We start from the raw sequence: 27,500 nt of genomic DNA, 5'->3' as shown, positions 1-27,500 counted from the left end.
TTTAACAGTATAAACACTTTATTACACATCACACCTGTTTTTTTCCATGTAGCTTCTATAGATCAAAACAGCAGTTCTAGCAATGAGTGACATACAAGTGACATTACCTATTACTAGATTAGAGTGAGAAAAACAACCCATAAACAGAAAAAAGATCTGTTGAGTCACAAGGTATGAGGAGAATACGCCTCCAGCAGACAACATGCTTTTATTTCATATATTATACAGACATCTCTGAGTGGAGAAGAGGAGGAGGTGGGGAATAGGGCAGACCTGGAATCATCTTATCTTTAGAGAAGAAAGGAGGAAGAAGGAGGCAGAGCAAAGTTAGAGAGAAGGAGAAAGAATTAGATTGTTTCTTTAATATATAGGAATTTGGAAAATCATAAGAATTTAAGACATGTAAAAATCCAGATGGAATAGTAAAATTAAAGTTCTTACACACATACACTCAAAAAAAATATATTAACAAAAAAAAAAAGGGGGAGAAAAAAAAAAAAAAAAAAAAAAGAAGAATTCCAAAGAGTCCAGTGCAGGACGTGGGGAATATACAGAGCCTGGCACCTCTAGAACTGGACAGGTACAGAGCCTGGCCCCTCCAGAGCTGGACACAGGGATTCAAGGCCTGACACATTGCAGGCAGCAGCCGTTATATGTTCTGACAGCATTGCATCTTTGGTTTATTTTCAGTGGTGGGTGGGACATGTATGGGAACTACGTTGTTACTGGGGGACATGTCATTCTCACGTCTGTCAGACATCTGCTTCTGAGAAACAATGCGGTAAATCTCTGAAAAAGAAATGGAGGCAGATAAGAATGGTGGAAGAACAGCAGCACAGGACACGTGGCTACAGATAGAATAAGGGGAGGACGGAAAGGATACAGTGCATGTCACAGTGTGAACATATTACGTCAGAGTTTCCCGATCATGGATCGTACGCCTCATGTGGCTCCAAGAGGTTACTATGGTGGACCAATGACAAGCAACAACTGAAAAGCATCAAGATGGACTTAGACATGAGATGTTTCTTGGCTAAATCCACAGACAATCCCATGTCTATGCCGCCTGCCAAATAATCTGGGAAAGAAGGATAAGGCGGGTTGGATATTAACACGTTCGATTCATTATTTCCCTGTAAGAACAATGCCAGAGGTGCCCGGCAGCCGCTCGGCCATCTCTACCTAGTGAATTAAACATATACACTTGGATGATCTGAACATGCATATTTATGGGGGAGAGGGACAAGAGCGGTCTATGGCCTGTATTACTTTGAGACCAAACAAACAGTGCCCGGAGTGGGTAGGTCAGTGGCATTATGGGGACGTTTTTACCAATACATAGTGCAGAATGTTTCTTATCTTTTTTTTTACAAAATTATTCTAAACACTTATAAGAATATGGATCTCAAGCTCAAATGCCAAGTAGCAATGATATTGTGCTTGAGTGAAGTCGCTTTCTACATAGCAGACTGTAGTGCCAAGTGACTGTTATATGATACGGACTCAGGAGCCAAGTGCCAGTGATATGGTTCTTGGCTTGGTATCAACTGCCAGAGAGGTGGTTGTGACCCTGGTGCAAAGTTTCAGTAAAGCTATGACATCTCCTCGAAGCACAATAGTATAGGAAGCCATATACACTTCATAAAACCCCTTCCCATTGCAGCACTTGCATTATATACATGGGAGACGTTGACTCCAATAACAAACCGGTGCAAAGACAAATGGCCTGGTAAAATGTCCAACTCACGGCCCAGATTTCCATCAGTCAAAAAGTCCTATTTTTAATAGGTGATCACTGTATTGCCGTCAGCCACATTAGCCTACTTGTGGTAATCTTGTAGGTGCAGACATTTATATTTAAAGAGACAACTAGGAACTTTTACAAGTATCCAGGGAAGATGTATAAAACTGATCCATAACACCAAGACGTCTTTAGCATATCATCTCAGTGGTATCGAACATCCATTAGCGTAGGATTTATGAGGAATCAGAAAATCCACACAAGCAGAGCCAGTATCCGGCATACACAGCGTGACGCCAGCAACCTCGATATTGTTATCATTATCTTATGACCTTGGAAATATTGGCGGTGGACAGAGCCAACTTATTTTAGGTAGGAATGTAGGAGTGGAACAAATTCATTCAATTAGAGACAAGATTTTGCAATACTTGGAAAGACGCTGATAGTATTTCAGGCACATCCAATCACTATACCCCAAGACATTGCCATTTCTTTCATGAAAAACCATAGTGAAAGTCTTTGGCCTACATCACAGGGAAAAGTAGTGCTCATAGCCGCCATGTTACAGAAGTGGGTACAGTGAATGCAGCCGCTGTTCTATCAGAGACCATAAGGACCGGTTACCACACAAAACTTTAGGTCAGATAAACTGCAGCCATTTCTCACCTGTCAGGATAGTCTGAAAAGCAGCCTCCACATTTGTAGAGTCCAGGGCTGATGTCTCAATGAAGGACAAACCATTCTTTTCTGTAACAAGAGATTTAAAACAGCATTAAACAAGGGGTTACAGCTAATACATGGATACATGCTTTGGACAATTAAAGGAGTTAACCACGATTTTAAAATTGATGGCTTATCCTTAGACCATCATCGTAAGATTGTCTCGGCGTCCCCACCGATCAGCTGTTTGAAGGGGCTGCGGTGCTCGTAAGATTGCTGCAGCCTCTGCATGGTTTACATCGGGTTTTAGGCTGTTCTTACTAGCGGACGCTGTTACTCTCGTAGCGGCTGTGCCTGGTATTGCAGTGTTGTCCCTTTCGAGTGAAGGTACGAACAGGAATGAAACCTATGTACACAATGAAGAGGCTGCAGCGCTCATACAAGCACCGCGGCCCTGCAGACAGCTGATCGGCGGGGTGCTCAGAGTCAGACCCTCACCGATTTACTATTGATGGCCTATTCTAAGGATAGGTCATCAATATTAAAATCCTGGATAACTCATTTAAAACACCAAATTGTGTACACACTAAAGAGGAGCTGTACCAATGTGTTGCATCTTCAAAACGGACGTAAGAGGGCTCTGAAAACCTACGAGCTGCAACATTTTTTGCAAACATTTTTTTTACAAAAATTGACATTTTCTACATTTAAAAGAGTTACCAGGACAGAAAGTGAATTGCCCTGCAATGGCTTCGATCCACGAACCCTACTACATCAGAATTTATTACAATAATGAATACTATAATTAGACTCTAAAGGGGGTTATACAAAACATGTAAAAAAAGAAATATTTTTTAAAATATCTGGGGTCCATGAAGAGATACCCCTGGTCTCCCCTCTCCAAAGAACTCTATTTGATGATATTTGAACTATTAGAAGATTTTTATTATTTATGGTGCATATTGCCTAGACAGAGATAAAACGGTTACGATTACTGTTATGTGCAGAGAATGTATTTTGGCCTATCTTGCCTATGCCTTTTAGCTCCAGTCTTCATTGTAAATATCCACAATTGTATTTTGTACCTACATTGTGGTTCTGTACTCTATTTTGTCCCTGGGTGAGGGGGTAATTGAGGGATGTTAAATTTTTGTATGTTTTGCTTTTTAATAATAAAAAAAAAAAATGAAGCGGATAAAAAAAAAAAAAAAAAAAAAGTATAGTCTTGTATGCAACTGTTGCACACATCGGGGGTATACATTAGGTGTATATATATGCCAGGAGATTTTCTATGTGTATGCAACAAAGGAAAAATTATGTGTGCCTCACAGTCAATAACCATGTTGTCAATACCCATGTGGTGAATGAAGGCCCTTTTACGCAGGCCAATGATTGTACGTACGCCTGTTCCCGATGTGTAAACAGGGCATCTATCAGTCAGCAAATAAGCTTGTGTGCGGGCTGATTGGATCTTTCATGCAAATCCCAAAAAATATGGTCGCTTGTTTGCCCTTCTGCTCCACATGAGGTATCAGTCCTCCCTGATATGCTGCCGACAAGATGCAAATATATGGGGACAAAGGCTCAGATTAACAACCGATCGTCCCCATACATTCTGATCATTGCTATGTTTAAATGGAGCACGAGCGCCGATCACCATGATGTATTGTCGTTTGGCACTCGTTCACTGGGCAGGAAGTCTACCCGTGTAAAAGGGCCCTTACAGCGGGTTTTTGATGCATGGGTTGTAAAGATAAAACATTACAAACAACTGTGTTGCCTGTAAAAACAGTGAACAAAAACTGGGGCAATTTGTTGTAAAACCATGGTTTAACCACACGGCTTTTGACACCGCAGAAGACTATGGCGAGGTGTGCAGGTCCTGTGAAGTAGAGTTTATGATACGTCACAGAAATTGCTACAAATCGATGACTGTTAACACACTGATAAATATTCTCCTCTATGTCTAAACTGGGGACAAAGAGCAAACCGGATCTATAAAAGGGGAGAGGTGAATAATATTTATCAGACTGCAGCCACCAGAATGAATGACGATAGATAGCCACGCGGACGAATAAGAAATTACCTACGGGGAGCACGAATACAACATGACGCATAGTTACTGTGAAAAGTCACCGGATATGGAGCGTGCACAGTGGATAGAGAGGTGTAAGGGTTCTTCCTTTCTGCTCTGTCAATGTGATTCATCAGCAGGTTTATTACTGCTTGCTGGCAGTTTCCTTCATGTAAACTGAGGCATTATTGAAGTGATCTCCAGAAAAGATGCTTAAACGGGAAGTTGTGTGAGGCGAGGTCTCTGAAAAGTGGGATTCCACATAAGGTAGCTTTAAATTCACCAGTTTTTAGACTGCAGGTTCCCTGGTGTTTAGCCGAATGTGAAGGGTCCCACTGGTGATCCCCATCCACCCGATCAGCAGTTACTGCCAGAAGAAAGCACAGCAATAGGTTTATTTTTCCTACAGCAATAAACACCCATTAAAATCAATGGGTGCATACTGATGGAAGTACAGTCCTCCAGGAGTATAGAGTGGTCTCAAATCTGTCCACACAGACCCTATACGGCGGAACGCAGTATCCCTATGGGTCCGTATTACAGACCCGTAGTGCCTCCATGTTGGTCCTAACAGGCTGTATGCTTCGTATTACATCTTCTTACAACACAGACCGCTAATATAGCCATGTGCATAAGGCATAAAGAGGACTTGTCACTAGGACAGGCCTCTTTAATGTCATGTACTAGTACAGCTATGTTTTTGAGTGGGAGCGGGAGAAAGCAAAAAAAAAAAAAGCCTTTTAGTTTTGTGTGGAGTCAGTCTTCAGCCAGTTAGCCGTTTAGAAATGATCACATGACACTTCAAAACTCAGAAACCGTCACAACATGATACTTTTCAGAGATTCTGACTGGCTGAGAGGCATGTGACGCATCATGTGACTCCACAGATCCTTGAAGTACTTCCCATTTAGTCCCTTGTTATTTTGTGCATCCAAGCAGAATGATCCATCATCCGAGACTGCACTTCTGATATCCATCATAGAGAGCTTTAGTGGATCCAAATCACGAAATACATCTACTTCCTGTCCGGCCCTAACAAAAACACACAAAGTGCTATAAAATTTCCCGGTAGACGGCTGCGTTGACTCTGGACTTTATGTAACACAGTGAACCAACACCAGCAGATGACATGGCCCCCGAAACCATCACTGACTGTGGAAACTTCACACTGGACCGCAAGCAACTTGGATTGATGCCTCTCCACTCTTCCCCCAGACTCTGGGACCGAGATTTCCAAATGTAAGGCAACATTTACTTTCATAGGAAAACAGGACTTTGGAGCACTGAACAACCCAAAGCATACCACCAAATCAACAAAAGAATGGCTTCACCAGAAGAAAATCAATGTTTTGGAATGGCCCAGTCAAAGCCCAGACCTGAATCCCATTGACAATCTGTGGGGTGACCTGAAGAGGGTTGTACACAGGAGATGCCCTCGCAAACTGACAGATTTGGAGCGCTTTTGCAAAGAGTGGACAACAATTGCCAAGTCAAGTTGTGCCATGCTGATAGACTTCTACCCAAAAAGGTAAGGGTGTGCATATTTAATTAATTTAATTTTTACCCTCTAAATGATTTCACTTTATGTTTCAATGGAATTGTACCGATTATGGGTCACATTAAAGCTGGAAAAAGTTCTGAAATTATTCATCTTGAACTGTTTTTGTAACGTGACAAAAACCTGGCATTTTAACAGGGGTGTTTAGACTTTTTATATCCACTGTGTATATAGTAGGTAGAAAAAAATCAGCACTTCAAAAAGATAAAGCATAGGGTGCCATGCGAACTTGACCATAATCCACACGGTCCTTCAGATATACCAACAACTAAATAATCGCAGCACTCAAAAAGTAGTTCCAAAATAGAAAATGTGGTTTATTGATCCATGTCAAATGCTACGTTTCAGTCCTCTCAACAGGACCTTTCTCAAGTAAAAAACGTGCAAAAATCGCTCACAAAATGTGTAAAATGCGTCAAACACCTGTATTTTAAATAGCGCTTCACAAAATTGCTGGAGCATTTGACACGTTTTCACGCCTGCATAAAGTAATAATAATAAAGCTTAACGTGTAGCTGTTTGACAATCTTCTGTCACGTCATAGTGACATGTCAGAAATTTGGATTGGTGGGGGTCCGAGCGCTGAGACCCCCACCAATCGCTATAACGAAGCAGCTGAAGCACTCGTGTGATCGCTCAGCCGCTTCATGTCTGTTCGGCTTATTCCGGAAATAAATGTATCTGTACGGACTCAATATAAAGTCTATGAGCCAGTACTCCGATACATCAGATTTCCGGAAAAAGCCGAACAGACACGAAGCGGCTGAGCGCTCACATGAGTGCTTCAGCTGCTTCGTTATAGCGATTGGTGGGGGTCTCAGTGCTCGGACCCCCACCAATCAAAACTTCTGACATGACACTAGGACATGTCAAAAGTTTGTCAAACGTTTAGCTCCACTTTAAGATACGTTTCTGATGTCAGTATGCCCACTTTGGATTTTGTCAAGTACAGTAAGTCATTGAGACGTTGTGTTTTATCCAAATTCTCAAATACATCTGTGTGTCCATACATACATACATACATACGATATATACGTATATCCAATTACTGTGTGTGTATAAAGAGCAGGGACACGCGCGTTACAGACAGTACGGGGCCGGGCATGAACGCGCCGATTAAGCTGCCTGGCCCCTGTAAATCAATGTAAGAAGGGAAGGAGGGTGGCTGAATTGGGGAGCGACGTAAGAGCATTTAGGAGCAACGGTGATGCCCTCGTTGCACCTAAATAATCATTAGCATAAAGTTAATAAACGTATTTCTCTACAAAGAAGGAAGTAAGCAGAAATTGAAAAGAAACTTTAGAAACAGGTTAGTCTTCCCTACAATACACTGTTACTAGTTTAATACGGACATTCTGGTGACAGACTCCCTTTATGAACCAAGAGTCTAGTATGTGACGTGAGCTTTTTGCTGCGATTGTGTGGAAGAGGAATAGGAAATGTTCCTATATCAGTTAAACGAACATTGCCTATCCATCCGCTTATGGCAAAACTATGGCATTAACCCCTTAGTGACCACCAATACGCCTTTTTACGTGATTCACTAATGGGCTTTAGGCTAGGCTGACGCCTTTTCACGTCAGCATAGTCTAAGTCCTGCACGGGTCTCCCGTGCAGGCAGGAGCCGGGGCTCTGCTGTCTGATGACAGCTGAGCTCCTGCTCCAACGCCCGCGATCGAAGTTTACTTCGATCGCGGCCGTTTAACCCGTTAAATGCCGCCGTCAATAGCGACCGCGGCATTTAACTTTGTTTACAGAGGGAGTGCGCTCCCTCTGTCACCCATCGGCAGCCCGCGAATGCAATCGCGGGTCTCCGATGGGGTGTCATGGCAGCCGGGGGCTTGATAAAAGCCCCCAGGTCTGCCCTGGACATATGCCTGTTAGGACGCGCCGGAGGCACGTCCTAACAGATTGCCTGTCAGATTTACACTGACAGGCAATAATGCTCTGGTATACGAAGTATACCAGAGCATTATAGCAGCGATCGGAACATCGCACAGTAAAGTCCCCTAGTGGGACTAATAAAATCAGTCATCAAAGTGAAATAAAGATTATTAATAAAAAGTACAGTAAAAAAATAAATAAAACCATTTTTTTCCATAAAAAGTGGTTTTATTTAGTAAAAGTGTAAAAAAAAAAAAAAGTACACATATGTGGTATCGCCGCGACCGTAATGACTCCATTAATAAAGTTAATATGTAATTTAAACCGCAGTGAACACCGTAAAAAAAAAACGCAAAAAACTATGGCGAAATTGCAATTTTTTTCCATTGCCCCCCAAAAAAGTCATAATAAAAATGAATCAATAAGTCCCATGCACCCCAAAACAGTACCATTCAAAACTACGTCTCGTCCCGCAGAAAACAAGCCCAAAAAATCACTACATTGATGGAAAAATAAAAAAATTACGGCTCTTGGAAAGAGACGATGCAAAAACAAATAATTTTAGTTCAAAAGTGTTTTTATTGTGCAAAAGTCGTAAAACATAAAAAAACCTCCACATATGTGGTATCGCCGTAATCGTACCGACCCATAGAATAAAGGTCACATGTTAATTACGTCGCACAGTGAACGGCGTCAATTTAAAAACGCATAGAACAATGGCGGAATTTCAGTTTTTTTTTTATAATCCCCCCCAAAAAGGTTAATAAAAGTTAATATAAAAATTATATGTACCCAAAAATGGTGTCATTAAAAAGCACAACTAATCCCGCAAAAAACAAGTCCTCATACAGCTATGTAGACGAAAAAATAAAAACGTTATAGCTCTTTGAATGCGACTATAGAAAAACAAATAAAATAGCTTGGTCATTAGGGCCTAAAATGGGCTGGTCACTAAGGGGTTAATCCGATGTATGGGCCCAGACTAAAGACGCTTCATCAGTGAATGAAATCTAGCACCCGAATAAATGAAGTAAAAAGCCTCTGTAGAAACAACACCGAGCTCACCGGGCTACAAACCAGCACAAATAGCCATTTCTATACACCATTGCTCTGTATATACGGTGAGCTCTTCATTTACACACCTCCCTGGTTTTAAAGCAGACATCAGGCCATATATTTTTGCCTCGCTGAAGCTTTCTATAGGAGGGACATGCCCTCCTGATTTACATAAACCAGCACTTCCTCTTTATGAGAGAATGTAAAATCTAGATTTACTCAAGAATACATTGCAGTAAGATTTAAGAAATATTTCCATAAATGACGACAAGAATTCTGTATCGGTCACCCACTCTGTATTTTGCGACGATGCTAGAAATACCGTGACATGGACAAATCACAGTCTAAATGTTCTTTAGTATGGCTAAGGTTGGTGGAGGACATCGTGCCATAACAGTGCCCAAATAAAAGTGCTACATTGCCTAATACCACCACACGGTGCCTAAATAATAGCGACATACAATTCCCAAATATAAGAGCCTAAATGATAAAGCAAATACAGAAGTGCTATATAGGAGGAATGCATAAGAAACATAGATGCCCCCAAAACAGGGCAGACACAGATGGCACAATTATGTTAAGCTTTTCTGCCTGCGGGTAGCTAATGAGACTTCATAGGTAGGGATGGGGAGTTTGGTGCACCCCCTGGATATCTGTTCATTATATAATCCAGCCCTGCTGTTTGTTGTCCATATCTGCAATATCCATTACAATCACAACTGCAGTAAATATGACAGATTAAGGGGTTACTTATGAGCCGGAGTTGTGGCCATTGCTGTGCAGTAACCCATCTGGTCTTAGTTGGTTAGGTCCTATGTAGGTATAACCCCTCTAAATATGGATGTACAGGTGTACCTGCATTTCACGTAAGCATCGGAGACCAGATGGATTTGTGGAGCAAGCGAGCACAGATGCTCCAAGGCGTCATGCGCACGACCGTGGTTTTGTGGCCACATACTATCCGCAATTGCGGAAAGTATAAAACACATGCTAACCTATAGGCCAATGCACACGACCGTGTTTCCAGAGTTCGTGCATTGCCCGAAGACTGGACCTCAAAAAATAAATAAATAGGACACGTCATTATATGGTCCGCAATTGCGGTCCGGGCTCATTGAAATGAATGAGCATCTTGTGTGTGCATGGTCAATGATTGCGGACGGCCTGCGGAAGACACACCGTGGCCCGTCCGTGCCGTAATCACGGACCAGAGACACAGCTACGGCGTGTGCAAGAGGCCTTAAAGATTATCCACTTTTTCCCTTACAACCCTATCAAGACATCACTTGTCAAAATATTGAAAAACCTGTACACTAAATTCTGCTCCTGCATAGGGTTCAACATCGGTCAACCTGGAAGGAGGAAAATCTAATGGTCATTCCACCTAAATGTCTTGATGCCGAACGTATAACGTGTTCTTCCTTTCTAGCTTCAGACTAGATTAACAATGAAGAGGAATGATCACTTTTCAGACTACTGGTTATTGCATCACTGGGAAACGGAGAATACCAGAACTAATACAGAATGAGACAATGCCCAGCGGGAATCATCATAGTTGTCCCTGCAAAGTGTGGGAATAGAGTTCAAGGGTTCGCCCGCCTTTTTATATGTATTTATAGAATAAGAAGTCATACAGCTATCTAATATACATGCATTATAAATTCTGCCCACGTATATTTCTTATACCAGTGTGGTAGGGTCCTGTCTCTCCACAGTAGAATTATATAGCCCACAGATTAGTCCTGTGTTATGCATCCAAGGACTAACCAGGACTAAACATAGTCAGTCACGTGAACACACACGACCCCTAACATGCAGTTAGAAATAGGGTTACATGACACGTGTCGGGGCCACATAGAGAACACATCGATGGGCCATGTGAATAGGGCTAATGGTGAAATAATGATGAACATCTTCTTCACTGTGCGTTTATTTACTTGTATAAAATGTCTGCCTGTCTCTATGGCTATGTTCCCATCTGCTTCGTGTGTTAGGTAATAACGGAACCAATGGTTCTAGTAATCCCTGCCGGATATGCGACAGAGGCCACTAGAGAAGCCTTCAACGCAGATGTGAACAGGGCCAAAAGTTATCTGTGGGGAAAAAAAAGCAAAACACAACACACACAGAGGAGATAATGGAAGAGTTGCTCATACACAGATACTGACAATATTCTGCTGTAGGTAGAAATACCTCATAGTAAAATACTATTAACCTGTTAGATACCTGGACATTGTTACCTTAATGCCAGGGGTCACATGATTTACGCCAGGGTTGTCACGATACCAGAATTTGGACTTTGATACTGATACTTTGTGTAGTATTGCGATTTTGAGGCCAAAACGATACTTTGCCAACAGTAATAATAATAATTAAAAAAAAGTTCTTCCATTTTCTGATGTGAGGCGCGAGGTGTGATGATGAATTTAACCTCCACGTGCCTCACATTAATAGTAATTAACCCCATCATGTTTCTCAGTCATAATGTGTTAATGTGGGAGGTACATGATGGGGTTAATTACTATTAGTGTGAGGCACATGGAGGTTAAATTCATAACACCTCGTGCCCCACATTAATAAGTGAAAGAAGTTTGTTTTTGTTTTTTACAGCGTACACATCATAAGACGCAAAACAATTGTTGTGAAGGTTACTACGGCCGCACCAATACCGAATATGTGTATGTTTTATGTATTGAGACTTATTTTAATCTTTATTGTAAAAAAAGGTGTATGTGTATTTTTTTTACATTTAATATTACTTTGTTTTTACTGTATTTTTAAACTTTAATGTACTGGCATATATCAGATTAGCCTGTGTATGTCTAGTACATAGGCAGTTGTTAGGACATACCTAAGTATGCCCTAACAGGAAATATGGTAAGACAGCCCTGGGGTCCTTTAATAGACCCTGGGCTGTCTGCCCATATATGGTGTGTCCTGCAATCACATCACAGGAATTCCCTGACACGCAATCCAGGGGCATCCCCCTTCTCATTTTCCCCTGAATGCTCCAGTCAGCTTTGATCGCAGCATTCAGGAGAATAGCGGTGGAGATGAGAGGTTTCTCTGATCTCGGCCGTTATAGAGCGGGGCTGCGGTTGTCTAATACTGCCATTGCCCCGCTCCTGACAGGAAGTGCGCGGTCAGCATGAGGTGATGCGGCTGGCGCTGCACTAATGAGCGGCGGCGCAGGCACTGAAGACAGACCATTTGGGTGTTTTGCAGTGCGCCCGCCATGTTCGGTTTTCAGTGCCACCGCTCAATAGTGCAGCGCTGGCCGCATCACATCATCCTGACGCCGCACACTTGTCAGGACTCAGGAGCGGGGCAATGACTGTATTACATAGCGGCAGCCCCGCTCTCATACATTCATGTGTTACTATACTGAGCTGTGCGACTGCAGAGCTTAGTATCAAAATACATGAAACAATGGTAATGAACCGTTTGGGGATACACAGTATCGAAACACTATCGAAGTTTCGATGCACCGTGCATCCATAATTTAGACAGACGTTATCGCACTGGTAAATTAAAGATATGAGAACAGACTCCCTAATGCATGTATATTAGAAAAACTTATGATTTCCTATTCTACAAACAAATAAACACTGGACAACCCCTTCAACATATGTACAACAACATAACCTGCTCAGCATTAAATAATGTAAAACGATAATATCCATGAGAAATTGCTTCGTACTGCAAAAACATTACTAGAACAGTTATGGCTCATTCAGATGAGCGCAATCCTTGTCCATGTGCTGTCCGTTAAAACAATGGACAACATACGGACCCATTAATTTCAATGGGGCTATTCTGACACGCGTGCGTTTTCAGGCAGCAATTGCCCGTTGCGTGAAACTCACTGTATGTCCTATATTGGTGCGTTTTTTGCGCACATCGTTGCCAATTGAAGTCTATGGGTGCGTGAAAAACACTGACAGCACACAGACGACATCCGTGTGAGGTCCATGTTTCACACATCAAATGCAGAGAAGAAAAAAAAAAAAAGAGGAAGTGCTCGCACGCAAAGCACACCGATGCCATACGCAACGTACACTGACCTGAAATGCAAGAAATATGCTGTGCTTTTTATGCACATAAATCGGACACGATCATGTGAATGAGGCTTTACAATAATATGACCTTTGTGAACCTACCATATCGACAAACATACTGTAAAATAGTATTGAAATGTAAGCATTAATAGGGTTATCTGGGTTAAAATTGATGGCCTATTCTTAAGATAGGCCATCAATATTAGATCTGTGGGGGCCCGACTCTTCATTGTTCACGTTTCTCCCCTCCGTTCGTACTTGCATGCGTCGTTCTCTTTGTAGCAGCCGTGAATTGTGCAATACCTTGCACGGCCGCTACAAATGTAACGGCGCATGCAAGTAAGATTGGGAAGGAGAACCATGTAAACAATGAAGAGGCTGCAGCGCTCATGCAAGCGACGTGGCCCCTCCAAACAGCTGATCAGTGGGGTTTGCCGACAACTGATCGACAGCTGGACCCCTACTGACCCAATATTCATGGCCGGTCCTAAGGACAGGCCATCAAATCGAATAACCCGGATTACCGCTTTAACAAGAATTAAATGGAGGCTTGTAAATGGCTTTGAAATAGGAGTGTAAGAGTACGTATGGATGAATGTATATATGTAAAACTTCACTGTTTACTTGAATTAAACTTTTCTATAGTTTGACACAAAGATCTTCTGTTGTAAAGCTACGGACTGAAGAATATGATCACATGTAGGTCAAAAAGCAAGTGAAGCCACATGACAAATAAAACAAGCGATTTCCATGGAAGTGCTAGCAGCAGAGCAGAAGCCTAGAAATATATTTATGTAAAATGCCAGTTATGTTGTGTAAGTTTACAGGAAGTGGGCTCTGCAGACATGGCATGCCTGAAATGTACTGTATGGACGGTTTACTAATAGATCCAGAGCTCCGGACGTTATTAGACCCTATACGCATGGTAGGAGAAAGGGTTTTATATGCATGTAATGGTCAGGGGACGGGAGCCTTTCATTTTTAACAGATGTATATGAAATCACATGGCTACATGCCCATCACTATGGTGTGTAGAACCCAGCAACACCTCACATCTATTTATCTTCTTGTAAGTTTGAGGGAACACAATGACATAACTACTTCATGGGAAGACAGGTAACATGCTACAATGATAATAACCTGCAAAAGCTCGGGCTTCATCGGTGGGCACAGCTCTCAGGTGACGCAAGTCGCTCTTGTTGCCCACAAGCATGATGACTATGTTGTTGTCTGCATGGTCCCTCAACTCTTTTAGCCACCTTTCAACATTCTCATAGGTGAGGTGCTTGGCAATATCATACACCAGCAAAGCACCCACAGCGCCTCGATAATACCTGTAGGAAGAAAAAAAAAAAAATCAGACATGGGTGAAGACGAGAACGAGAGAGAACACATTACAGCATTCAAAACTATGCGCATGACACTATCTCAGAAGCAAGCTTCATCAGGACAACAAACTTTAGGCCAAGAGCTCCTCATAAATTGAGCTGATCGCCTGAGGTCCAGCTGGTGAAACCCCAGATAGTCATTGGTTATCACTAAGGGATGCTGCCAGCCTGTACGCATTTCCACCGCAGTGACGCTGAAGAGGGAATGTGGTATTATACAGCTCCCATTAAAGACAATGGGTGGTCATAGACACTCTCCCCTTCTAAAACATCCATTTGTCCTAATGCAATTGGGACAACTTCTTTAATAAGCTTCTTAATATATTCTGTTCCCCCCCTACTGCTCCTTAGTGAAAATTGCCTGTGGCTGTTTTTTCCCTGAAGGGGCTCGGACTCATATACAGTCAGGTTTTATGCAACCCTATTACATATGGATGACTTACGCGGAGGTGATTGCACGGTATCGTTCCTGTCCAGCCGTGTCCCATATTTGAGCTTTGATTGTTTTCCCATCCACCTGGATGCTTCTTGTGGCAAACTCCACCCCAATGGTGCTTTTACTCTCTAAGTTAAACTCATTGCGAGTGAATCGAGACAGCAAGTTACTTTTTCCAACTCCAGAATCTCCAATGAGCACCACTGTAGGAAGGAGGAAAAATGTTTTAACAATAAATGATTGTACTATAAGAAAAAATAAATAAATATGGCAGAGACATTAAAAAATGTTTTGATCGGTGGGGTCCGGGTGCTAAGACCCCACTATCTCTGAAAGAGAAGAGCTCAGCAATGTTGGCAGTCTCAGCACCTGGACCCCCACCGATCAAAACTTCTAAATGTCTCTACGACATATCAAAAGTTTTTGGAAAGTGCAGATACTCGAAAACTAGAAACTAGAATGTGAAATTAAAGGCGACTATTAAAAAAAACTCTAATTATATTAACACTTACAGTATAATTCTTTATGATGAGGAAATGAGACGGGAGATCACTAAATTACAAGTTGCTGGTGACAGCTAAACAAAGTGATGTATACCATAGTAACACATGAAAGCCCCCCCCCCCCCCTTTAAAAAAAAAAAAAAAAAAATCAGGAAAAGCCCCATGTGAACATGGCCAAAAATCCAGCACTGGTAAAACTTAAAGGGAAGGTGTCATGATTTTTTTTTTTTTATCATATTGCTTTTAATATGAGAACATAAATTTTATTTATTTGTGTTCTCATGTTCTACTTTTTACATTGTTCTTACTTTTACTTCTCTATGGGGGCTGCCATTATTTTTTTTCCATCTCTGTATGTGTCAATTAACGACACATACAGAGATGGAATACGGCACATACAACCCCATAGAGAATGTGAACGGGAGCCGTTCCATTCTACGAAGCGTACACCGTCTGTGTGGGAACGCCGCATGCGCCGCTTCCACGCATACCAAAACTAAGCTCGTTCGCAGAGCGAAATCCGGCGCCATTTTCACGTGTACCGGAAGCCGCTGCCAGACAGTAAGATGACGACTTCCGGCCGCAGCTTCCGACCATATGCTCAGGCGCAAGGAATAGGAGCAGAGGCGGCAGGAGCAGGTAATTATGTTCGTGTTATACGGTCTGCTGAGCCCTGTATCTAATCCTCCTACATTGTGCAGTCGCTCAGAAAATGGCGGCACACAGTGTAGGAGGTTTGAAGATTCAAACCCCTCCTTCTCCTGGCACTAGCCAGAATAAGGGAGGGGGGATTCTGTGTGGACACTAGAGCGAGTGTGTCTACCCCAAATTTGCAGCATAAAGCAATGAGGTTGCTTTACCACATTGACCATGCTGCAGTTTTGGGAACTGCTCCCTCTAGTGGCCAGCACATGGAAATGTTATAAATTAGACAACTGGGTGTATTTTTACTTTTTACCAACTGGGCGTTGTACAGAGGAGTGTAAGACGCTGACCAATCAGTGACCAATCAGCATCATACACTTCTCATTGTTCCAGTGTGATTGTGCAGTGAAAGAAGCTGGGCTGTAACAATGAGAAGTGTATGACCCCGATTGGCCCAGTTGGTAAAAAGTAAAAACACACCCAGTTTTCTATTAAGAAACTAATTAGCATAAATATAAATGGTTCATAAATTGCTCAAAAATGATCGTTTTTCAAAATAAAAACCACTGTTATCTACATTATAGCGCCGATCAGATTATGTAGGAGATAGGACACTTATAATCTGGAGACAGAGCCTCTTTAATTTATACTACAATTGGAGTTTATATTTTAAGGGTAGTGCTGAACCTATGGCCAGATTTGTACAACTGTTTACTCATACAGTTGAATATGTCTGCCACTGAGTGTATAATAAAAAGTATAGAACTGTATACAGTTGTATTGGAAAGTACAGTACACTGATTTTTTTTGTCACAGTTGGGGCTGCAAAATCCTGGCGTATACTGGACAAATGTATTCCACAAGGGAACCCTCTCGTCAGTAATGCCCCATTCACACAAGCTTGAATCATGTCCCTGTGCTGGTGCTGTGAGTTGAAACAACGCACAGCACACAGACCCATTGTTTTAAATGGGGCTATTCACACATGCGTGAGTGCTTTGCCAGTGCGTGAATAACGCGACGCACACGGACCAGATTCATGCGTGTGAATCTGATACGCTCGTGTGAATGAGGCCTAAAAGTCTACGGGCATGCCAGTGTATAGGTTTGAAGATTTTTGTTAGCGTATAGGTTGACCGGGCACCGCAGACGTGGTGTGAATGAATCTGAACGTATGTTGGTTTTTTCTTTTCACCCTCTGCCCTGTCTCTGGTTCTTCAGGGACATTTTGCCCATTGGCTTCAACGGTGACGAAAACCAACTGTAATCTCATGTCCCGTTTCTACATATGGATTCCAGTAAAGAAGCAGTTCTACAAACTCTGATACTGTCTTAAAGGGAAAGGATAGTCACATCTGCACACATTCCAGTTCTGTACACTTAGCCTAAAAGAGAACTTGCAGAGAGAAGGGTGGGAATAGTTTTGCCCGATGGTGAATCAGCATTGCATCATGATCAGAAGTCATTACATACACCCAGGTGTACCCGTCCGACAGGTCTCCTTACTCTTGGGACACTTCCTAATAAGATGACGTCTGAAAGAGACCTGCCCTTCAGCAAGCTTGAATGCTTTCAAAAAGGGAGGAAAAGGGAGAGGTCTATGTCAGCACAGTGTTTAACCTTTACCTGACTGGACACCTGAATCCAACGCACAAACCGCAATTAAAAAGTACATTTATTACACCCACTGCCAGGCATATGTTAACATCAAAAACAGAGGGGCAGATATACCACTTTAAAAACCACAAACGTGGGTCCCAATGTTGATCAAAGAGCCGACACTAAATTTCAGGGGTGTGGCATTGGCGTGGCTTGTTAGTAGAAGCTATCAGACAGATTTGTCAATGTATAAAACAAGAGAACATGTACGACAAGTCAGACCTAGCGCAGAGCCCGTTTCACAACAGTTGTTAATATTGAAGACATTTATTATGAGCTGTGAGACTTTTAAAAAATCTGTTGCAGACATCGATCAAATCAACGACAGTTTTTACATTGCACCAAAGTCTGCATCACTGACAGTATTGCTCAATCTGAACCTTTTCCACAATTCCAGTAGTCGGAGCAGCCTTGGGATTAACCTCCTGTGGACTTGCAGGTGCGAAAATAGTACAGAAGACTGAAGGTCCTATTACACTGGCCCATATGGGTCTTAAAAACGAGGGCAGATCAACGAGACAGCTCATGGATGGGCGCTCGTTTGCTCCTTTCACAAGGCGCAATGGTCTGTCTTGTATGGGGACGAGCGATGGTTCCTACGATCGCTTGACCCCATGCATTTGCATCACATCTCCCTGTGTACACAGGGACAACAATAAAATGTATTGCTGCATTAAAGATGCAATCAGCAGATAAACGAGCGTATTCCCATTCATTGACTGATCGCTGCACAGTTTAAAGGGCAATGATGGAAAACGAGTGTTGATATGAACGCTCGTTTGGCCGATCATTGGCCCCTGTAAAAGGGCTTTGAGTCTGAGCAATAGACGAAATTTAGACGATAAACAACCCGGCATATTTTGGGTTATCAGGGTAGATTTAGAGAGGAATTTTCATTCCAGTTCCCCTCCCCCCAATCTTGGACCTACTCATGATAAAGGTATGCAGTAGCAGCCGACTTTAGTACCGCAGCATTCTCTCTCTCCTACAAAGGGATTGATTTTAGGTCCGGAGACAAACCTACAGTTACACCACAGGGTAGCCAAGAAGAAAAGATAAGAGTGAGTGAGCCCACAACAGAAATTCAAGCATGCCAGGACAAGTAGAGACAATCTAGAGGGAGCTCGCTCATTTTACCCCTAGGGCTGCTCGTTATACGGCCCGTGCTGTACAGAGCAGTGAAGTGCGTTGTCCTGCCAAGAGTCAGACATTCCATTCAATAATGGGAGGAAGTCATGTATGGAGAATAGTGTACACGTAAACAGATTACAGAGGTGTGCGGAGATCTCCTAGACAAGGACGTACACAATTCTACCCTCACTGCATCAAAGGAAGACGTCCTAAAGAACATGGCGCCGCCAAGAGCTTACTGTAGTATAATATAGTATAATGTAGTATAGTATAAGGAGAGCCACCCGACTCTTGCCCTTAACACTGGGTTTTACACGTATCACTCTCCATAGCTTGCGGTGAAAGTTTTCTGTGACGCAATATACCGGCTACAAAAGACTTCAGGGATTTCACAGGGCGTGTTGCGTGAATCCCTTAAGTAACAGTGTGATGACACCCACACAGAAAGGTGCAGCGCGGCTATGAGCTCAGAGCTCCAGTCACATCTTAGCACAAGGAAACAACTTGCCCCACATTCCATACAGTAGAAGGGGGTGGGGGAGGGGGACATAAAAAAATATTATTACCCGTCGTATCTATTCCAGAGAGGGCTACACCTAAATCAATATTACAGAGAAAATCCGCTTTAACTGAAAAATTCACCAGTAAACACAAGCGCTTCCCTTGTCCTCTACGGTCACCTTTTCTGGAGTGACAACCAAGAAGGACACCAGATATAAATCCAAGAGGGGTTGTCACCAAGTGGTAGAGCCCTGAATGACCAATCTCTACAAGGCCTTACAACGAGCGTGTCCGATTCTAGGCCGCAAAAAAAATGTTTTTTTCATGCATATAATTGTCTGTTGCGTCCGTGTGTCATCCGTTTTTCTCCTCTGCAAGCACTGCCTGGTTTCACTTTTCTTTCGCTGTATTTCTTAGCAACTGATCAGTGAAAAACGGAGAGCACACAGATGTCAAAAACAAACCAGAATAGGGCCTGCTGTAAGTTCCTAGCAACAGGCTCAGGCTCACACAATAACGGATGTGTGAATAGTCCTGGCGACTTGTATGGGAACGAGAGAATAAGGTCAGTTTATATCGTCAAAGATCTACAACATGTAATGGAAACTCTGCTTCGCTTCATCCCTCCGCGGTTTGATAGTCGGAATTGAGGCACGTGTGGTCCACTTAGGAGGTGGCTGAACAATTTGATAATTCAAGGTTCTATATTTACTGGTGACTTTTTGACCAGAGTTAAATTAAATAAAAAAACAGCTCATGAGACAAATATAGAAACAAATAGTTCTTCAAGCATAAATAACACATAAAACCATGACATGCAAACTGCAGCAGAAAGGAAACAAAACTCTGAAACTAGCCAAGATGATAAACTAAAGAATATATAGCAAGTATTAGAAACACTGAACAGGTGTGAATAGGGTTTAATCACATGGGCCGCTAGTTTGCCGCATCAGTTTTGCTATACGGTTTTTGGTCACATGGTTTTTACAGGTGAAACTCGTTAAAAATATTTGTTCCACTTGTAAAAACCGTGTGGCCAATAATCTCATTGCAAAACTGCGACTATTTGTCGGGGGAAATCAAATGTCTCAGCCATGCAACTTGCATTACGAAGAGAAACCGAAGTTTAAAGGCTATGAAAATCTCTCTCTCTATCCCAGTGTTTATCTTACGCTGAATCCTGACTCCTTGCTGCTCCTGGGAGCCCCATAGGAATGTAGCAGCAGGGTACATGCCCTGCAACTGCTCCATTCATTACTATGGGGGAAGTCAAACATGGCGCTCAGCAGCCCCATGGAAGCTTGGTTGACCATCCATTCCTACGGGGTTCCCAGAAACGGCAAGGTAAGCCCGTTCTCATGATCGACCAATCAGATATTATCACCTATTCTGCAGATAGATGATAAGTAATGATTATGGGAAAAGCACCGTGTCAGCAGTTATAATGCCTCAAAACCGCTGATAGGTTCCCTTTAGGGTATGTGCACACACACTAATTACGTCCGTAATTTACGGACGTAATTCGGCCGCAAGTCCCGGACCGAACACAGTGCAGGGAGCCGGGCTCCTATAATCATAGTTATGTACGATGCTAGGAGTCCCTGCCTCTCTGCAGGACAACTGTCCCGTACTGTAATCATGTTTTCAGTACGGGACAGTAGTTCCACAGAGAGGCAGGGACTCCTAGCGTCGTACATAACTATGATGCTAGGAGCCCGGCTCCCTGCACTGTGTTCGGTCCAGTACTTGCGGCCGAAATACGTCCGTCAATTACGGACGTAATTAGTGTGTGTGCACATACCCTTAATGCCTCCGTCACACCAAGAATTTTTCTGGCAATTTAAACTGCAAGAAAAACATGCTTAAAAATGCCAGCGTTCTTAAAAAACTCTTGTTGCATTTTAAGGCGTTTATGAAGTCCTATAGAGAAGCCTATAGGAAAAATACCATAACCAGAGAATGCTGAGGTTCGGGAAAAAATTCCACTGACCACAAAATTGCCTCAAAAAAAGCTGCAAACCAAAACGCAGTTTGTGTGCAATGCATTTTATATTTCACTACAGACTTAAAGGGTAACATTTGGGCGCACCGAAAACCACCTAAAAAACGCTGTTAAAACACCTTGAAAAAGGCAGCAAAACGCAGCGTGCGAATCCAGCCTAATACATAGTTTTCGATGCATGTTTTTGTTTTGTTTTTTGTTACCCAAAGCAAGGGGTGCAGATGGAAGCAGATGGCAACAACTGCATAGCGGAGCAGAATAGGAGCAGAGCTGCAGAACGGACACTATGCAGTGTACGGCGCCATCTGCTTCAAGGTCCAACTACTGCCTACCGTTCAAAACATCCGGATCAGCTAATCGGCGCAGGTGTCGGACCATCACCGATCATATATTGATGTCCTATCCTGTGGATAGGTCATGAGTTATCCGGTCGTGGGCAACCCCTTCCCTTTTAGGTACAAATGAATGTCTCCTCTCTTTTCTATCCCCTCCTGCATTTGGCTAAAGGCGGCAATAAAAACTGGATGTTTGAATCCAGCCTTAAAATGAATGGGGGTCATAAGGACTGCAACAGCCACCACTTTACCTAGTGTACGAGAGTAGAGGGGTTTGGCTTATGATTAGCGGGGTTCCCTGCTGCTGGACATCTACTGACCTCTGTATTTTCTGGGGAGTTCCCTTTAAGGGCTTGTCCATATGTAACGGATTCGCTGCGGAAAATATCCACAGCACCTACGCATCAACTAGCAGACGACCCGCTGCAAGAAGTCCACACCATTTCATGCGTATTTTTTACTGCAGAAAATATTGTGGATTTTTGGTGCAGTTTTTTGGTGCGTTTTTTCAAGGGCTGTGTGATGGTGAGATCTGTTCTGTGATATAATTTCGACCCCCCCCCCCCCATAAGAAATTCTGCAGCGTTTCCAGAGAAAATGTCGCAGTACATTGTAGTTCACTGCGGAATTCTTTTTCCTCATTGATTTCTATGGGGAAAAACGCAGGAAATCAGACCACGTTCTGCAGCAATAATTGACATGATGCGGAATAAAAATTATGCACAGCAGGTGAATTTCTGGACAGAATATTTCCGCAGCGTGTGGATGACATTTGTTAAATCGCACCCACTTTGCTGCTACCGTATTCCGTTGCGTATTTCCTGCCATTCTGGGTGGAAAATATGCAGCAATTCCGTTACGTGTGGACAAGCAATTAGCTATGTTCACGCAGGGCAGATACGCTGCATAAAAGTACACAGCGCATCCGCCCTGGTCCCCGAAGGGAATTCCGGCCAAAAAACCGCACCAAATTGTGATGCAGTTTTTCGTCCGGAATGCCAGCTACGGAAAACAGCGTGTAAAAAAAAACCCACATACTTACCCGTAGTCATGACGACACATCCCTCTTGACATCCTGCAGCCCGGCATCCTAGGGTGATGCTTCATCCCATGTGACCGCTGCATCCCTGGGCTGGATGCAGAAGTATAGAGATCTGAGTAAGCGTAGATTTATTTTATTTTTTTTCTGAGCTGAGATTTTCGCGGTGGAATCGCAGCTTTACCCCGCAAATAGCTCAACATCCGCTATTTGTTGTGGGTTTTATCTCCCCATTGAATTCAATGGGGAAAACCCGCAACAGAAAAGCAGCGATTCCGCAGCATAAATGGACATGCTACGGTTTATAAAGACGCACCGCAGGTCAATTTATGACCGTTTTTTTCCGGCGGGTTTGTTACGCAGCTTGTGGATAAGATTTGTTCAAATCTCATCCACTTTGTTGCTACTGTATTATGCTGCCGATTTTCCGCAATGAAATCCGAAGTGTTTACGATACGTGTGGACTTACCCTAAGGCCTTATTCACAAGGACATGTCCGTTTTGCGCGCGCAAAAGGTCCGTGTGTCATCAGCATATGGTGCGCGGCTGCGTGATTTTCGCGCAGCCGGCATCATGATGACACTCTGGTTTTATGTTTACAAAACAGAAAAGCACGTGGTGCTTTTATGTTTTCATTCGTTTTTACTACTGTAGCGCGCATCACCCGGAAGTGCTTCCATGTGCCGAGCGCGATTTGCACGCACCCATTGACTTAAATGGGTGCGTGCAGCGCGAAACACGGGCAAATATAGGACAGGACATGTCATGAGTTTCACGCAACGCACATACACTGCGTGAAATTCACTGACAGTCTGAACGGCCCCATTCATTAACATAAGTCGGTGCGACGCACGTGAAAAACACACGCGTAGCACGTACATATTATACGTTTGTGTAAATAAGGCCTAAAAGTGAATTGAGACTGTCCACACGTGTCAGGAATATACTAGAGGATCGGAGGCAGAATTGCGAGGCTGACACTTGGGTATCTGCCACAGATCCGCACTCCGATCAGCCCCAGTCAATGAGGCGAATTCAAATAGAGGCATTTCGTGCCACTTATTTTGTTCTGTAGCGTGGAAAGAAATTTGCAGATATTTTTTATTCTGTGTGAACAGGGTTACGGAAACCTAATTCACTTGCATTGGAGACAGATTTAATGTGGATTTCGGCAAGGAATCGCCACCGGAATCCTTGTCAAATCCGGAACGTGTGAACGGGCGTTAAAGTGAAACACCACTACATTGAGTGCTCATACTGAACTGTATAGGTGAATGACTAGTGATGTCACTAACGGACTACCTGGATATCACCATACAGGGTATTAGCACATAACGCATGCTTGGCCACAGATCATTTTGCATAAGTATATACGGTTCTCTCCATATCTGTGGTGTGGTGTTTACGTTTAGAACAGAAACCACAATGCAGTCCTGGCTCTGTTATACGACGGATGACATTGTATTAAAATAAGGCCTGTCATTTTTACAAGAAGAGTAGCGCTGCATGCAAAGCTTTTCTTTCCGTCAAATCTGATGAATGTGAACAGGGCTTTATAAGAGCAATGTACATTACCAGAAGCAGCACCAAGGCTGACCACATACTAGGCCCAATTAGTTTCCAATACATCGCAAATGCACTGAAGACGTTTCCTGCAGCGCCACATTTAGAAGAGTTTTTTTGTGGAGTTTTTTTAAGACATGGCGTCAATCAGCAGAGAGTATGTAATACATAACCTGCCACTCACCAGACATCTATATGTATAGAACAGAAGACCTGGGAGGTCTGGAGGACTGCACAGTGATAAGAAATAAATAGCAGTCTGGTACAAGTCTGTACTCACCCCCCACTCCCCACCCAACATTCCTGACTCCTGAGAGGTCACACTGCGCTCCGACTACTGACCCTGAACACAACTCAGCTCAAAGTCCCCTTACAGGCAAACTTCTCCGATTATTAAGCCGCACTGGAGGTGACGGGTGACACGGCAGCACAACGCTGCACTGATCCTGCGTGACAGACAATAGGACATTTACTCACTAAAAGGGACACTAGATGTAACGGCTCTTATCTGCAAGTATATGCAATCTATTATCCCTGTTATCAGCCATTTCAGAGTGGGTAGAGGATGACTGTGGTGTTCTATAATGGGATTAGGAACAGGAAGTCCAGAACAACGTGTGCCCCATGATCACTACTTCATCTCCAGTTAGGGGAACCTCCACATACATTTATTAGCAGCTCTGTGAATCGCAGGCCTTCGGTTCAGTGCCCCATTTAGTGGCTGACAGGCAAAACGTACAGTATGTCAGCGTTAATATGTAATATAGACACAAAGTAGACATGTAAACTTGTTTGTTCCCCCCAAAAGACCTGGTATTTGAAGGAGCGCTATACCTAAAGATGACAGCTTATAATACAAGTTAATATTATTCACACATATGTAAAGAAATGCATCTTCCGGTTGACGAAACTGAAATCACGGGTGATATAATGTAGTGCTCACAGTCCCTGGCGTGTTTCTTTCTGGCAGTAATCCCACTAGTCAGCCTCAAATGACTGATAACAGGGAACAATAAAAGGTTCTAGGCCTTAATGGCCCTGAAGGAAAAGAAAAATATTACAGGTGGGAAAACGAGTATGGAGACCAACGTATTTTAAAGTTCCATTTGGTCCTAAAGGCAAACTTAAATGACACCCAGCGTATCCTACAATACTTCTTACTGAGTCATCCACTATCCGTAAGAAATAATCTATGCAAGTGCCGAGCATGTTAGGATGATCCCCAAACCTATGCATGTGGTAGCCTAGTAACCGGCCCGGCCGCCATAGGTGACCACCTGGACTTCCACTTTCCTCTTGAGATTAGATGGTCACCTTCTATATAACAAGAGCTGGTAGCATGTATTGCGGACATGCCAACTTCACTTGTACTATTCACCTGCATTAGGCCTCATTCACACAGGCATATCAGATTCACGCTCGTAAAAAAAACTCCTGTGAATCTGGTCCGTGTGTTGAGTTATGCATCAGTCTGCTGTGCGAGTGGCATGCGTTATTAACGCACTCGCAAAGCACATCTTATTTTATTTTCAATCGAATTGGTGCGCAAATCACGCACGGATGTACATCCCTGTGCAGTACGTGGTTTTCACACACCCATAGACATCAATGGGCGCGTAGATGCGGAAAAACGCACCAATATTGAAAAAGGAGTGAGTTTCACGCAGCGGACTGTCGCTGCGTGAAAACTCACGCATGTGTGAACGGCCCCATTGAAAGTTGTCCATGCTCGTGTGAATGGGGCCTTTTGGTGCTGGAATGGAGACGATTATTTATTTTTAAGTGCATTGTAGATGTTAGACTAGGAATCGGAGAGAAAATTAGGTTTTCTAAAACGTCAGCTTCGGTTAGCCGCTTATCCATTCACTTTTGTGCAGGAATATGAATTTTATGCATTCAGATCCCATTCATTCCTCATTATTTTTTTCAGAGGAAATAGGAAAAAAGCCTGACAGGAATCGGCATTGTGGGTAACTGAAGAGTATACCAGTGAATAACACCAAAAAGTTCCTGGGAGGAAACCAGATAGAAAGGTCATCAGATACGGGTTATGTTTCATAGGAAGTGAGGACACTAATACATACTAGTATGAATAGGGTGTGCACACACACATTATATAAATATATTGTGTAAAACTACAACACATGATGGCAGTCACAGTTTCCCAACAGCCGAAGAGCCACGGATTGAAGTCCACTGTTCTAAAGAAGTGACCTACAACCCGCCAGCTACTACAGTACAGCTCCCAGCCTGCGGCTATCAGGTCACGTGCTGGGTTGTAGTTTGACCACAGCTGGAGAGCCACAGGCCACTGCTCTAGGATGTGACATCAGACTTCAAGTGATTGATTAACCCCGTGGATGACCAGGATAACCTAGCAGAGAATTACCAGTGTAACATGGGGTTAATAACCAGCAGTGCAGTGTGCTCCAGGTATGGTGGATTTCCTAGGCGCTCTACTGCGTTCAGCTGAGGCCTACTCTGACTGACATTGCTGCATTGTACGAGACAGCGCAGGCACTACGGCATCCAAACCGTATGTATACAGATGTAGCAGAGCTCAATTTGTCATTCACCTGTTCATTTTGAACACTAATGAAGTAGGTTTACCTGCAGTCCTGTATAACACCACACATATCACATCAGAATCTGACAATAAGTTGAGCCAAATGACAAACTCAGCCCTGCTGCATCTGAATATGTATTTATTACAATAATCTCTCTCTCATACACATATATAACATTTCTCCACAATGTATATGATATATTGCGCTGCTGTGTAGTAGCCATTGCCGCTGACACCCGGCCCAGGCTGCGGATCTTCCCTCTAGTGAGCTGCATCCTCTACATTTACACCGATCTCCTCTCGCTGCCTGCACCCCGACGTCTCATCATACCTCGCCCTGACGCAATCCACCCCCCGTCAACCCCTATTCTGTACAGTGACAGGGGTCTCTGCTTCAAACCACATCCATAACCCCCGCATTCGTCGTTATATCCCCGCGGCCAAGAATCCGTCATCTGCACCCCATACCCGACGCCATTATAAACCAAGATCCCCCGCGACTGTCTGCCGCCCCTCCCGCTACTACCTTTGAACAGATAGTCATATTCGTCGTCCCTGGTTCCCATGCTGGCGCTTCTTGTAGTGCTCCGGATCTGCAGCTATCGGCAACAACCGACAAATCTCCAGGAAGCCCGGCTGTGACCGAACCCCTCCCTGAAACAGGAACAACGCTTCCGCCCAGTCCCAACCGGAAACAGGGA

The 27,500-nt window shown here is 43.3% G+C and overlaps 1 protein-coding gene across 1 annotated transcript; it reads right to left on the bottom strand.

Moving 5' to 3' along the window:
- RAB11A (RAB11A, member RAS oncogene family) lies at positions 1–27,500 on the bottom strand. Its single transcript, XM_075858308.1, has 5 exons — positions 27,326–27,500; positions 14,863–15,058; positions 14,172–14,365; positions 2,408–2,488; positions 1–789 (listed from the first exon to the last, which is right to left on the bottom strand). Exons 1-5 carry the CDS (start codon positions 27,363–27,365, stop codon positions 650–652), a joined length of 651 nt encoding a protein of 216 aa, XP_075714423.1. The 5' UTR covers positions 27,366–27,500; the 3' UTR covers positions 1–649.

This window comes from Rhinoderma darwinii, chromosome 3, assembly GCF_050947455.1.
Source record: "Rhinoderma darwinii isolate aRhiDar2 chromosome 3, aRhiDar2.hap1, whole genome shotgun sequence".
NCBI classification, from domain to species: domain Eukaryota; kingdom Metazoa; phylum Chordata; class Amphibia; order Anura; family Rhinodermatidae; genus Rhinoderma; species Rhinoderma darwinii.
The sequence above is the reverse complement of the archived record's forward strand: the minus strand, read 5'-3'. Positions and strand labels throughout refer to the sequence as shown.

Bases quoted from the DNA above. Each gene is read 5' to 3' on its own strand.
- RAB11A (XM_075858308.1), bottom strand. From the start codon at position 27,365: ATGGGAACCAGGGACGACGAATATGACTATCTGTTCAAAG. The intron at 15,059-27,325 runs GTAGTAGCGGGA...TCCTTCCTACAG, and splicing joins ATATGACTATCTGTTCAAAG to TGGTGCTCATTGGAGATTCT. The intron at 2,489-14,171 runs GTTATTATCATT...CTCTTGTTACAG, and splicing joins TGAAGCCCGAGCTTTTGCAG to AAAAGAATGGTTTGTCCTTC.